At 34.3% G+C, this 13,672-nt stretch overlaps 1 protein-coding gene across 1 annotated transcript; it reads right to left on the bottom strand.

The window, feature by feature from the left end:
* Positions 1–575: 575 nt before the first annotated feature.
* LOC120338171 (aminopeptidase N-like) lies at positions 576–13,672 on the bottom strand. Its single transcript, XM_039406107.2, has 23 exons — positions 13,540–13,672; positions 13,239–13,354; positions 12,301–12,464; positions 11,469–11,699; positions 10,589–10,745; positions 10,227–10,361; positions 9,898–10,024; positions 9,104–9,255; positions 8,576–8,689; positions 8,301–8,435; positions 7,376–7,441; positions 7,165–7,230; positions 6,691–6,854; positions 6,361–6,452; positions 6,072–6,193; positions 5,848–5,903; positions 5,495–5,642; positions 3,323–3,411; positions 2,857–2,967; positions 2,261–2,389; positions 1,757–1,930; positions 873–942; positions 576–710 (listed from the first exon to the last, which is right to left on the bottom strand). Exons 1-23 carry the CDS (start codon positions 13,604–13,606, stop codon positions 576–578), a joined length of 2,820 nt encoding a protein of 939 aa, XP_039262041.2. The 5' UTR covers positions 13,607–13,672.

Here is a 13,672-nt window from a genome sequence, read left to right as displayed (position 1 = left end):
TCGAGGCGAATCCCTCATTTTTTTGTTAAAGCCATATTTTTAAAATGCAAAGTGTCATGTGACTCCTTACTTCAGAATGATGTAGGCTATTGACATGTTTTTTGTTGTTTGTGAATACGAAGCGAACTGTCAAGGTGACGGATTCTATGATTTCAGTAATTTATGATTCCGGAGTACTATTATCAATCTTCCAAGTATTCAAGATTCGAATAAAATGTTTGATTTGATCCTGAAATCACCTGGTATTCGAGAATGCCTAGCCCTACTATAAACACAAAAATGCACTCACGTTAAACGCTCGTTGCGCAACATTGCTATACAAATATCACTAAAAATTCTCGACCGAAAAAAGGGATTCGCATTTGGGAGCAGCTTATCCGAACATCAAGCTAGTTAAAAAATTGCCAAAATTACCACGACATTGGCTTGGCTGTTGGATGTCAAACAGTGATAATTAAGAAATATACACATACACAAGGCTGTGACCAGTGATTTATTCGGCCCTGTTTTCACTCCTATATTTAAAATATACAACTTATTTGCAATCCAACAATTTATTTTATCACAAAAATGTTTCACATCAACCAGTTTTTCAAATCTTCTTCGTTTAGTTCCAACCATTTCAAACTTTTTTCTGCATTCTTGATTGCTCCTTTAACACCTGGCTGTCTTGATTTTCCATTTTCTCCACGCTTTTTCAGATCAGTCAGCTTGTGACAAAAATAGAAACATAAAAATTAATTTGCTAAAGTGAAAAAGCGTTTTTTTGTGAATTTCCAGATTGGAAAAAAACTAATAGATTTTTTGAGCTAAATCAGATCAACATTGAACAAGACCATTCGTTTTAATCGATAAGTTCAGGATTCACTCACCAACTTTATATCATCTTTGCTAGAAAAGGTATTTGTCAAATACTCAAAAAATGGATGAGAAAATTGAATCCTGAAACAATACAAACATATTGTTATGCAGGTTACTAATTTAAATAAAAAACAGCACAAGACAACAACAAGAGATTGTCGCGATCAAATTCCAAATCTGACGAGTGGTGATCGCTTTTTACAAAGCATGACTTTTAGCAAATTTTTTTTATATTATATGTTATATAATATATTACACTCATATATGCTCAAAATATCGTCGTTGCACTTCAGAGTAGTGTCTCAACCTAGAAGTCTAAGCTCGCGAGCGTTTTAAAGGTTAACTTGTAGAATATTGTTTTGATTCAACTTATATCTTTACGCATTTTATTCATAATTTAATCTGACCTTCAAATTTCTGCTTTTCTAGCGACCACCCTGTATAAATATATATATTCTGGACTGTTCATGAATAGGAGACAGGGCAATTGGTCGCATATTCTTGACATCAAAAAAGTGATTCCGATCCCCAACAAATATTCTCTGTTCGGTCTGGGAGATCCAACATCTCTCCACAATATGATGCAATTTTTATAAGTATTGGTCAAAAGAGCGAAGCATCAGCGTCGTACATAAATAAAGTTTCCACTCATTTCATTTTTTACTAATGCGACGGCCTGGCGCCTACTGCGTTAAAAAGTCAGCATCGATGAGTGGAAATCACGAGGGTTAAACTCCATCACTTCTTGCTAATAAGTTAAGTTTATCTATATGTAGAACCGCAAAACTTTACGCCATTTCTGTCGGCATTGTTTCTCCACCACTGCAAAGCAACTCTTAAAAGGTTTGTTCTAAACAAGCGTGAAGATTAAAAGTGATCTCTATTATTTAATTACCCCTTCATTTCTATTACATATTTCCATACAATACGTCTACCGTATTCGTTTTTCATGACAAATTCCACACATGTTGACCAAGCTTCATCACGTTCAACTATCGCATTTTCCGCCAAACATCTGGCAAGCAATATCCACAATTTTGTCTCATCTTCAACGCAAGACAATCCAAATCTAAGTAAATGGACGTTGATTGTCGTTTATTTTTTTATTGCTAAATTATTGGAATAATTTGTAGAATTCAGGATTTTTAATCAAATCCTTATCACTATTGTGCTTACAATATCCAGCAACAAAAATCACAGTTACAGTCCATAAAAGACTTTTATAGTGCAGTTTAGATTTTCATCAATTAATATCGATGTTGCGATATCTGTTACTAGGATATGAACTTCAAAATGGCCAATATTCAGTCGATTTTGGCTTGTATAAGTACACTAATTCTGTTAACAACTGTGATATAAATAGATGTTATAGCTCAATGCTCCAGAGTACATTCAATACCTTAATTTTCTTTGCTCTTCTTTATCCAGTGTGCTAATGTGTTCTTTCATTGCAAAATTCCATTCATCCCATCCCCCGTTTCGCAAAGCTGTGCAGTATACCTCTTCTCTGTTGTTCATTGAAATGGCCCTTTTTTCATTGTACCATAGTTACGGAAGATCATAAATACTTTGCTGTCCCGATGGACAGGCGAGCCTAGGTATGCCGGCGTCACGTTTCAGTGGCGCTTAGGCAGAGCTTTGATTGCAGTAAATTAATGAAAACACCTCACACGAAATTATGTAATAAAATCAGCGCGGAGAAGTTTGGGAAAAACAACACCCAATTCTACTTCATTTGAAATTGGATTCTAACTGCGACTCCAGATTTAAAAATTCGGTACTCCTGAAGTATGCGCACCAAGATGTCGCACAACCTGAACCCTAACCTGGTACACAACCTGAGTTCAGGTGTGCGCCATCTTGGTGCGCATACTTCAGGAAGTCCGAAAATTTGTACATATGCTTTTGAAACCATGCCATAAAGACTCACAAAGACTGATCTTATCAAATATATAGTTTAACTTGGTTTTACGACATACAACTTTACGAAGGTACCTTTTCTCCTCCGGATTCTTCATCCAAGATGCATAGAGTCGTTTTGCGTTTTCGATGCAGAATTCACTTCCATAGTAACACGCTGTATGAGTCGCAAGTTGAATGGTTAAACTGTTTAGAAACAAAATGAGAAATAATAAATTAAACAGTGATTACCTCGTTATGATTACGCCCTTTAACTTGAATTGGAATTCATAATTTGAATTGAGACCAGTTGATAAAAAAAAGGGCAATAAATATTTTTTAAATTAACCCCCCAAAAATCAGAACCCATAAATACTCTTCTCCGGTAGTCCCTACTTAAGCTTAGAATAGTCACAGTTGAGACACTTTTTGGATCCATTTTTATACCGTAAAGATAGTGTATAACAGCAGCCGCTACCGGACGAACAATTACTCAGATTAGCTATGTGTAAGTTACTATGGAAGTATTTTCAAATTATCAAGTCAATATCTTCCACCCTACCTGTCAAACAGATCGGAATCTTCCATAGAAGAATCATCCATAAAGCCATATTCTTTGTATAATGGCAATACCAACTTTGCCACATATTTCTGAATAAAAAATAAAAAATTGATATAAACAAATATGAATAAGGAATAAGGAACTTAAAATTATTGCTTGGATATCAAGGAAAGAACAACGCATGAACATACCGAAAAAAGGGTACTCCTGAAGTATGCGCACCAAGATGTCGCACAACCTGAACTCTAACATGGTACACACCCTGAGTTCAGGTTGTGCGCCATCTTGGTGCTAATACTTCAGGACATTGGTTCTCAAACTGGGGTCCGCGGTCGCTTAGGGGTCCGTGAAGCGGAGGGGACCGCGAGACAACTTTAACCTCGGCACAGGAGCACTTTGATTTAAGGAGAAATTTTGATGTCATGTTTTCACAGTGTTTCTACGCAGCACGTCACGTTATACTGACGACATTATTACGTAACAAACGTTGGTTAACGTGCCAAGTACGGCAACTAAGATCGTATTGTTTATGGAAGGCGTGTGCATCTGATTGTAAATTTTTTCAGGTTTATTTAAAAATGCCCTCCTGGCCGTAAAAAATAGATTTTGATATAATGATTCATATGTGAGATTAGGTTTTGCTGTGATAGTTCTGGAGGAAAAGAAAAACCACGGTGGCACCGTCCTATCCCGATGTCGCTAAAATGGTACTAAAATGCTCATTTCATTTGCACCAACTTACGAATGTGAGGCAGCTTTTTCCACGTTACTCGCTATTAATAAAATATGTTGAAACAGAATGGACGTGGGACATGATATGAGAGTTGCATTGTACAAAATAGAAAACCAAAGTAGAAGAACTAGTCGAAGCCAATCAGGCGCACCCTTCACATTGAACCGTTTTAATGTCATTCAATAGATGAATGCTTGATATACCGCGTTGGTATTTGCTTTCATTTCTTTAGTGGAGCGCGAGTCCTCAGAAAAATTGCAAGGGGACCGTTATGCATGATTTTTTGAAAAGTTTGAGAACCAGTAATTAATTTATCAAAATAAAATACAGCGCAACAGACGAAGGTATAAATGGACAGAATCAAAATTACTTCCATTTATTCCAAAAATATCTGTGGGCTCTATGTGATTCGTTTTCTACTTCGACGTTTTGTGTGATGACGTCATCAAAATTAATAATCGCGCGCCGTGGTTCCGTGATTATATCTCAATGATTGTTACATCGAGAATCGCATTCACTTGATTTTTGTATTGACTTAAACATTGCGTCTGTTTAACTTGTGTAGTAATTTATTTGTTATTGTTGACGCCGTAATTTCCCTTGATTGACAGTGTGCTTCTACACACTTTGTTACGAAACAATTGAGAGAGTCTTCGTGGCAATTGCTTGCCCAACCATGTCTCGCTTAGACATGGATAGTTTCGGTAATTTGCTTTAGATGGCGCTTTACTTTTGCAGAGAATGGCGCTCGTTTCGTTGTAATTTGTAAATAAGTTAAACTTGTTCAGCGACCTTGGCTTTCTGTTTTGACTGTAGGACGATTAAATAATGTAGATTATGGCTGCCCACATAGGCCTATCTTAGGGATATTTTATGAGCATTAAATGGCCTTTTGTGATTGATTTTACAGTTATAGTTTATTTAATTGATTTGTTCGGATTTCATTGACGAATGATTTCATGTTCAACTTATGATAATTTAAGCCTGGAATAGCAGACAAATTCGGTATGTTATAATTTGTAACTCTTTCTGATTTGAAGACTGCAAGTTATTCAATAGTAATTTGGTTCGACTTAATAATTAACTATGTTTGATAATTATGTTCATAAATTTGAGTAGGCTTTCTAAAGGCCGAATTGTGTATGATTAATTATTTATTGCAAGTATTTTGTATTGATTTGGTTTTACGTTTGTATTAAGATAACCGTGTCAACTGTATACTTCGAGTTGTGTGTTTTTCTGGATTGAGGATACGAACTTGGGGCTTGAAAGACCGCGTTATTGAACTGTTAATAAATATCTAGTGTGCAGTCGGTGTCGTCCAGGTCACAAAGAACGGCTGTTACAATGATCTTGTGGTCAGGTTATCGGTACTGTAATGGCCTTCGTGTACATTGAAGCATTGCGCCTATGTTTTTTATACAACAGTAAACACTGACCCTGAACTGTTGGTATAAAGAAGATTTGAACAATTTTTTGTCGAGGTGCTCTATACTTGAAGTAAATATTTTCCAAGGTAAATATTCTGTCTCGTTCAGCAAGTACTCAGATAATTTGAGAGGTATCGTTACATTCAATCGTCCGCTTCTGCAAATGAAAGAATTCGTAAGTTGAAACAGCAATATAATTCTATCTAATTTACAAGTAAAATTTGTACGAAGACGCAGAATACGATATCATATTTGAACAATAGCATTTTCACTCTCTATTGTTACATCAACATGTATTTTAGGCGACAATGATGAAAAACAATTAAAAATGTTTTTGAGAAAATTAAAAAAAAATATACCACCTTGCCATTGCAAATGAATCGCTGATGAGCTGTCCACGATTTTCCACTGGTATTTCCTGAAAACAATTGAAAATAACTGCTTTGTAAGGATCTTCTCAAAGAAAGGCCACGTACAATCATTGTGAAGTAAGCGAATTAAACCCACCTCAGAGCAAAGTTTAGAAAGACCATAGACGTGTCATGAGCTACTTAAACGAATAAGGCTGACAATTCTTGTTCCTTACCTCGAATTTGTCAGACTTGAGATATTGTATAATTTTGTTCCAGGTGTCTTCGTCATAATTAACTCTGTAAAATCCAGTTGCATCAGCGTTCACCAATATTAAATCTTTTTCGTTGATTGTAACTGAAAGGCATTAATATTTATGAAAACCAGTTTTGGGTTTTGAAGTTATTTAATTACTTCTAAAATAATGACATTGTAAACTCAAATTGAACCTCGCATCTTTACTGAACCAACCAGTTTAAAGCCAATTATAAAGTATATATATAAAAAAGAAGTAGTTAACTTACATTTATCGTTAGGTAACATCCACGACAATTTGTTGGACTTAGAATTATTACCATTCATAACTTTGTACATGACAGGAACATACCAACTGTTTCTGAAACAAAAAGTGAATGCTAAATGAATATATATACAACAATTAACAACGATAAGTCCTCATGTAGTAGATTATCGTAGATATTTCCAGTAGTCAGAGAAATCAAGTGAAATTCAGTCATGACGCAGGTAAAGACTTTGGGATATTTCCGCAAATATTGGTGAAACGTTTAGGTTTATTTTCTTTTTAAGTTATTTTGACTTGTTGCTACTTTTGTCATATTAATTCAATTCTATACTTATCGTATGAAGATTCCTCATCTCTCAAGAATCTTTCTTGCGTTATTGAATACACATCGTTTTCCCTTTTAACATTCAAAACGGGATATCCAGCTTGTGTAGTCCACGGTGTCAACATTTCTGATATGGATGCCGGATACGAATTTTCTGTTTTGTTAATAGCCTGATAAAATAATTCCAATAAACTGAATTCAAATTTCACGAAACTGATGTCGGTCATAAATGAAAATATAACTTATAATATTTAGAATAATTAACAAAGAAGTTAGGAATCTGGTATTTTTCAACGCGGCTTTAATTAAACGGAAAAAGTATATATATTGAACCTTCAAATTGCTTAATACTTGAATTTTCTTCGCAATTATTTCTACAGGTTTTCAGGTCTCAGTCTCAATTAATTTGAAAATCAAACCTGACGAAATCAATATTCATTGTTAGAATACGTTATAGATTTTAACTCGAAACGATCTTACATTCTCCCAATATTTGAACAGTGTGTCTGTCGTAGTTGTGTTGTAAGAAAGATCTTTCAAGTACGCCTGCCAGAAAAAAAAGAAAATTTCACGCTATTTCAACTTTAAATTATGAAAACAATATTATGTGATAAAAACTTATCGCCATATGCAAACTTTGAATTTTTTTTCAAAAAGTGCTAGAAACTCGAGTGGAAATTGCTAGGCTTACTTTAAGTCCATTCATAAATACTTCATCGCCGAGAAAAGCGTTGATCATGCGTAACATACACCCACCCTGAAAAGTAGAAGGATAATTTAAGCGAAAGCAACAGTGTATTTGACAATTACCACTGTATTATACATGAACTTCTAATAACTCGAAAGTCTCCAAACCAGCTATCGATGAGTGCTTCTAAAGCTTTATGCAACTCTTATTCATCAATTAAATACTAATGAAAATAATATTTGTTCCAATTTTTATTCACGTATAAAAAGCAAAAGGTTTGCCAATACCATTTATAAATTTGGAAAATATGAGTGGTATAGATAGCTATGATTTAGTGTCTTCAATATAAAAATTAGTATTTTGCACTACGCTCTGGTGAGGACATTTAACTTTGTATAATTCTATATATATATCAATGAGAGTAACAGTTAAGGTTAACTCTATCTTGAGATTCTGGTGAGTCACAGGTATAACAAGATTACATGTAACTATATATAATCAAAATTCCCTATTCCGCATAAAAGATTAACATCACACTTTCACAAATTTTATTCTGCAACGTTTCGTCCGCCCAAAATCAGACAAAGAGTTCGTGAATATTCTTTTCTTATCTTTGTTAAAAACGGCTTGGGTTAGAAAGTCTGACTTTGGTTAGACGAAAACATTACAGAATGTAACGTTAGTTTATGGAAGTGTGATGCAAAACCTTTCAACCATTCAATATAGCAGTTTTAATTCTTTCTGCAGTAACCTTGCAATCAGAACGTACAACCCCACCAGATCCTGATCATACAGCACATGAGAACTGTTTTAATTTAACAATTTTGGGACTTTCGATAAAAATTAGGTTTTGTTTTTACGCAAAAAAACATCAGCTAAACAACATTCGCGAATTCGAATGGGCATGTAATAGTAACTGCATACAAACTTTTTTGTAAACAATGGAGTCAAACATATTGAATATTGCATCTGGTCTTTCTTCTTCATGTATTATAGGGTGTGACAAGTTAGTGTCATCCGCGTCCATTGCTTGATAAAAAATTTCCAGGAAAAATAATTGTTTCTTGAAATGAAAAAAAAATATTATTTGATGAAAGTACAAAAGTAGTTATATAGGTTGCGTCAAAAATCCAACTAGGTTTAATGAAAAAAATAAAAAGACGTTTATTGCTAGTTTTTCTAATTTTTTAATCACAAACTCACCGAGTTCCATGTTGGATAAACAGATTCTGCCCCAGAATATGAAAAATATGTTGCAAATCCTTCGTTCAACCAAATATCGTTCCAGAACGTCGGGGTGACCAAGTTGCCAAACCACTTTATATAAATATAATTTGTATTATTGAAAAACTTTTCGGGTAGTTGTTTCCATCTAGCTCTTTTCTTTATAACCTCAAGTCTCATTGCCTCGAGTCGGGACAAATGTATTACATCTGCATCTTGTTTATGTGATACATTACTCGGAATTGAACTAATATCATTTAAAAAATAAGTCAGTTACACATGTTAGTGTATCCGCTGTTGGTCGCGTTTTGAAAGTGCTGTAACCAATGTACATGTGCAATTACGGGTTGCGTCAACAATCAAAAAACTTCTTTTAAGTAGGCCTTGCTTATTAACAAACTGTAATTCTGCATTATCGTCCACTTTTTTGTATTTGTGACTATAATTTATTTATAACTATACCTTATATAGTACAAACATTACATACGAAAAAAAACATATACTTACCATGTGTACGAGTTCATGTGAAATAGTATTGACACTTTCAAGTTTATCACGAATAGTCGAATTGTCGTCAACCAAAAGGAACTTCTTTTTATACATTACCAATCCCCAATTTTCCATCGCCCCAAATACAAGTTGTGGCACGACGATTTGATCTGAAATATAATTTAAACCTGGTTGTATTTTGACTTGGATGCAAATAATCTGAAGATGACAGGAGGCGATGAGAGTCTCTAAGATAGTGACTTCTCTCTAACCTTTAAATATTTATTCCAACCTTATATGGCTCGTGACTCCCTGCTCATCAATCCAAAATACGAGCGAAGCACGCTTTGTACATTCTGAACATTTCCGATTCTTGGTAATTTTGGAAATTTAGATATATTTATTGCGTCTACAATACGTTTATGACAACTATCTCGCATATTACCGCTATAAGTAGACTAGGTTCGACAGTTGTCCGCAGGCGAGATGGCTCAATTAGAATCGGATGGCCTGACAACCAAACATAGTGGACAAAATTCGGTAATGAGAATAGGAAGACGCGGAAATTGTTCATGAAGAGAAAAGTATGCAAATGGGTTTGCATTAAAAGAAATTTTGTTGCGCCTAGTATTGTGGCCCCCTAACACTGCTCTGTAGCCTCTTTAAACTTCACAGAGCAATTATAAAATCATCACAAACAAAATTTCAGATCTTATGACTCTAGACTGCTCATGTACTCATGTATATTACAACATTGGTGTTCACAATGTAATGTATATGATAATGCAACTTTTTAATCAACATAAGGTAACCTGCTTTGGTTAATGGATATTTAACACCGAAGAAATCTTGGAAATGGTCTAATATAATTGGTGCAGTCTTGGTGGCGTAATCTGCTGTGCCATTTGCAATCCACTCTTTTGGTGCGAAGGTGCGTACCTTTGTGTAAATAAATGCGGAATTGAGAAATTTACAAAAGTATCACTCGGTCGGTTTGTAAACACTGTAGAAAACTATGAACTATGAACCGGCCAATAATGAATGCACTTTTCATCCTACTTGCAGATGCTATACCTTATTTTAATTGCAACAACCCCAAAATAGATAACAACATATCATACACACATGAAAAATTATGTACCTTAATCCCTGTTGCGCTGGAGCTTTCCGCAAATGAGTAATCATCACATATCGCAAATGCCAAAATGTAAGTAGCCATCGGGAAAGTCTCTTCAAATGTTGTTGAATTCCATAACACGCCATCAATTTCTTTAGTCTTGTTAAAATGAGATGAGAAATTACGGATAAAAATATAAAAAATAAGACTATCAATTTTAGTTTAGCAATAAAAGCATATCAAGGGTATAAGGGTATATATTGCGTGTTATGCTTGTGCATAAAAACAATTCACTAATTTTTTTTTTTATTTTTCTGAAAAATTAGATGCTATGCTTATGTTCTGCAGCTTTTGTGTTATTTTAACTTGAAATAAATTCATTTTACCGTGTGTTTCTTCGCCGGCATGTTTGAGATTGCGAGACGATTTTCAACAGGTCTAAACCATATTGTTATTGTAAAATTGGCTTTAAATCCAGGTTCATCAAAACAAGGAAATACTTTTCTTGCACCAGTTGGCTGCATGTGACTTGAAAGTATTGTCCTGTTTAAATAAACATAGTTGTAACGACCCTCAAGTTATCTTATTGCTGTTCATAAGGGACAACCATGTGAGAATGTTTTCTCAACTTGCATACCAATATGCTATTTCTTTCTAATACCCTCACTCAATATTCCATACTGGTAGCCCAATAGGCTTTTTTGGTTTAGGCCAGTGGTTCCCAAAAAGGGGGGGGGGGGGGGGGGTTAGCTAAGTGCGTCTTGAAAATTAACAGAATTGTGTTAAACATGACTAATATATAATTGAATATTTTACACATTTCATGTAGTATTGATGCATTATTATTTCTTAAATGCTGTGCACATGAACACTACTAGTTGCAATTTAGCCATCTGCAGTTTATTTATTCATTGAACCTAGTTGAACGCGTATTTGAGTGTAAGAAAAATCAGGCAAAGATTAAGAAAAAGAAGTTGACATTGCTTTTATTCGTTAGGTTTACATGTTTACAAACTTTAATGACATACATATTAACGATCACAAAATTGAGTTTAATTTAAAAGCCGCATTTTTTCTCGTGCGCCATGAGTTTTCCCTTTCCCCAAAAAGTTTGGAACCGCTGGTAGTAGGCTATGGTATTACGCAAAATTTGGTTTTCCAATTTTGACTTCCAATGACTTCCAATTTTCTGGTTCCAAATTAAATTGGAAAAATCGGGAAAAAATGATTTGCACACAGTGATATTTAATGGATAAGTCTTCTCACCTGGTTTCTCCTGTTTCCATTTCAAAAGTGCTTCGATATAATCCCCATAAATTATGTGACAGGGACGTGACATATTGTAAAATAGAAAGTGTGTAATATTTTCCTCCATCGCACTTCTCTTTTGATTCAAATATAACATATTCATGTAATTCATAAAATGTCACGTTGGTTATTTCGACATCGCAATTTCCAGTCTTCAACGATACTTTTGATGAGTCGAATTTGATATATCTTGAAAATTAGAAGCACACGACTTCAAGGAATAACAGAAAATTCAGTCCAGTGACAGCATTCAGAAATGTTAGCAATTCAATAAAAATAGCATCTGCCGTTCAGCGTTAAATGCGTTATCTCAGTAAAAAATTCTTTAATTTTAAATTAGCAGAAATTAATTCAGTCCACCTACCACTTAATATCATTTGTCATAAATGTTTTCTATTGAGTTAATGAAAGACGTAACAAATTTATGTTATTTTGATTTATTCTTTAGGTCAAACATGCTTACATTTATGCGCAACGAGGTCGAGGTCATACACATGTGTGTGAGTGGGATGTAAAAAAAACTTAAAAAATAAAATAAAAAATATATAAAGTAATAGTGACATCTTTCAGTTGCTGAAATAAACAATTATATTCTAATAGCAACAGCAACTTTCGGAAGCGATTCGTCTCAACACACCGGGTCCCATAAGATATTATAAAAAAAAAAGAAACCTGATCGAGTAGCGAAAAAGGTTTTAAAAGTAGCCGATTTTTTTCGATTTTGAATATCTGATAATCAGTTCCCCATAAACCCTGGCAGAAATGAAAGTAAATATTAAGCATAACTCACTTGGAATGCAACAAAGTATACTTCGTTGGGATTTTGCAGAGGTAAGTAACGTCCATTGATCCATACAAAGCATTGCTTGTTGCATCATCCAGAATCGGTCTCAAGTTGATATCGTAAGAATTTGGAATAAGATTATTAGGAAGGCGGATATCTGTCCACGGTTTCTGTTGTTACATACAAAGCGAAGTGTTAAATAAAGCATTTTATAATGTATTGAAATTACCGTTTAACCGACTGATATTAATGAGGAATAAATTTGTTTTCAATTGGGGAAGAGGAAATATTGCTACGTTTCTCAGGTGGGACCAGAAGCTTTTTGAGATTTTAGTAAATAATATTACACATTGGCATGCATGCAACGAGCATCCGCACCATCCATTATTAGACTGATATTAATATTGCATTTGTCTTTCGTTGTATTGAGGGTGATTGTCACGTTATATTTGTCTTGGTATTTTATAATGTATTTGTAAACAAGACGTCCACCTCTCACGATGTTGACTTGCTCGCTTAGTTGGGCTAACAAGAAAGCAATTTTGGGTGAGTTTTGGATATCTGCTTACAAATTATATCCAATCATCCCATGCAAGAGCCACAAAAAACCTAGCCATTTCCATGGCTCTATGAACACGGATTTTCCGCTCCGACTGAAATTAAAATCAAAAAAGAGAGCGACGGAACCTTGTTACCATTATTCTCAAAACAGACACACACATCGCATTAACATTTGCAGAATAAACTTGTTTAAAGCTAACTTCAGTTTTTTACAAGCGTGCCGCAAAATGTTATTTTTATTTGCCTAATATACCGAGAGCAAAAAAAGTTTGAGGACCACTGAAATATTGTTTACATATATAATTTATATAATTATAAGATAGCCCTATAGGTAACTGCGTGAAATATTGAAAGCAGGTGAAACCTTAAAAGTAAGATATCACCTTTGGTTCATCCTCGCGTGGCCTTTCTTCATCGATTACCTTAGAGTTGTTTGAGCCACCAGACGGAACACTTGCATTATCACATATATACCACATCAGCATACCTATGAGTAAGCCTTTTGACAAAAGAAAGAGAGATTACGGAAAACCATGAGACATTAGCGTTAAAAAGACAATGTTTGTTAACTGAGCGTTTTTTTTATACAAAAGTCTGTGTATTTATTTAACATTTACATTGGATATAGATCATAAATGAATATTTAATTATATAAACGTAATATTTTTCTCAAAATATACCTACCTTGTATAATGAAGAGAAACAAAACAAAGGTACAAAGCAGAGCTGCTGAACATCGACTAATATGCATTTTGATATTATAACAATATCAGTCAAACACCGAACAGAACAATTATAACTTAAATTGTTTCTAAAC

The sequence above is a fragment of the Styela clava genome, chromosome 10 (genome assembly GCF_964204865.1).
Source record: "Styela clava chromosome 10, kaStyClav1.hap1.2, whole genome shotgun sequence".
In the NCBI taxonomy this organism is placed as follows: domain Eukaryota; kingdom Metazoa; phylum Chordata; class Ascidiacea; order Stolidobranchia; family Styelidae; genus Styela; species Styela clava.
This window is presented reverse-complemented; position numbering and strand designations above follow the sequence as displayed.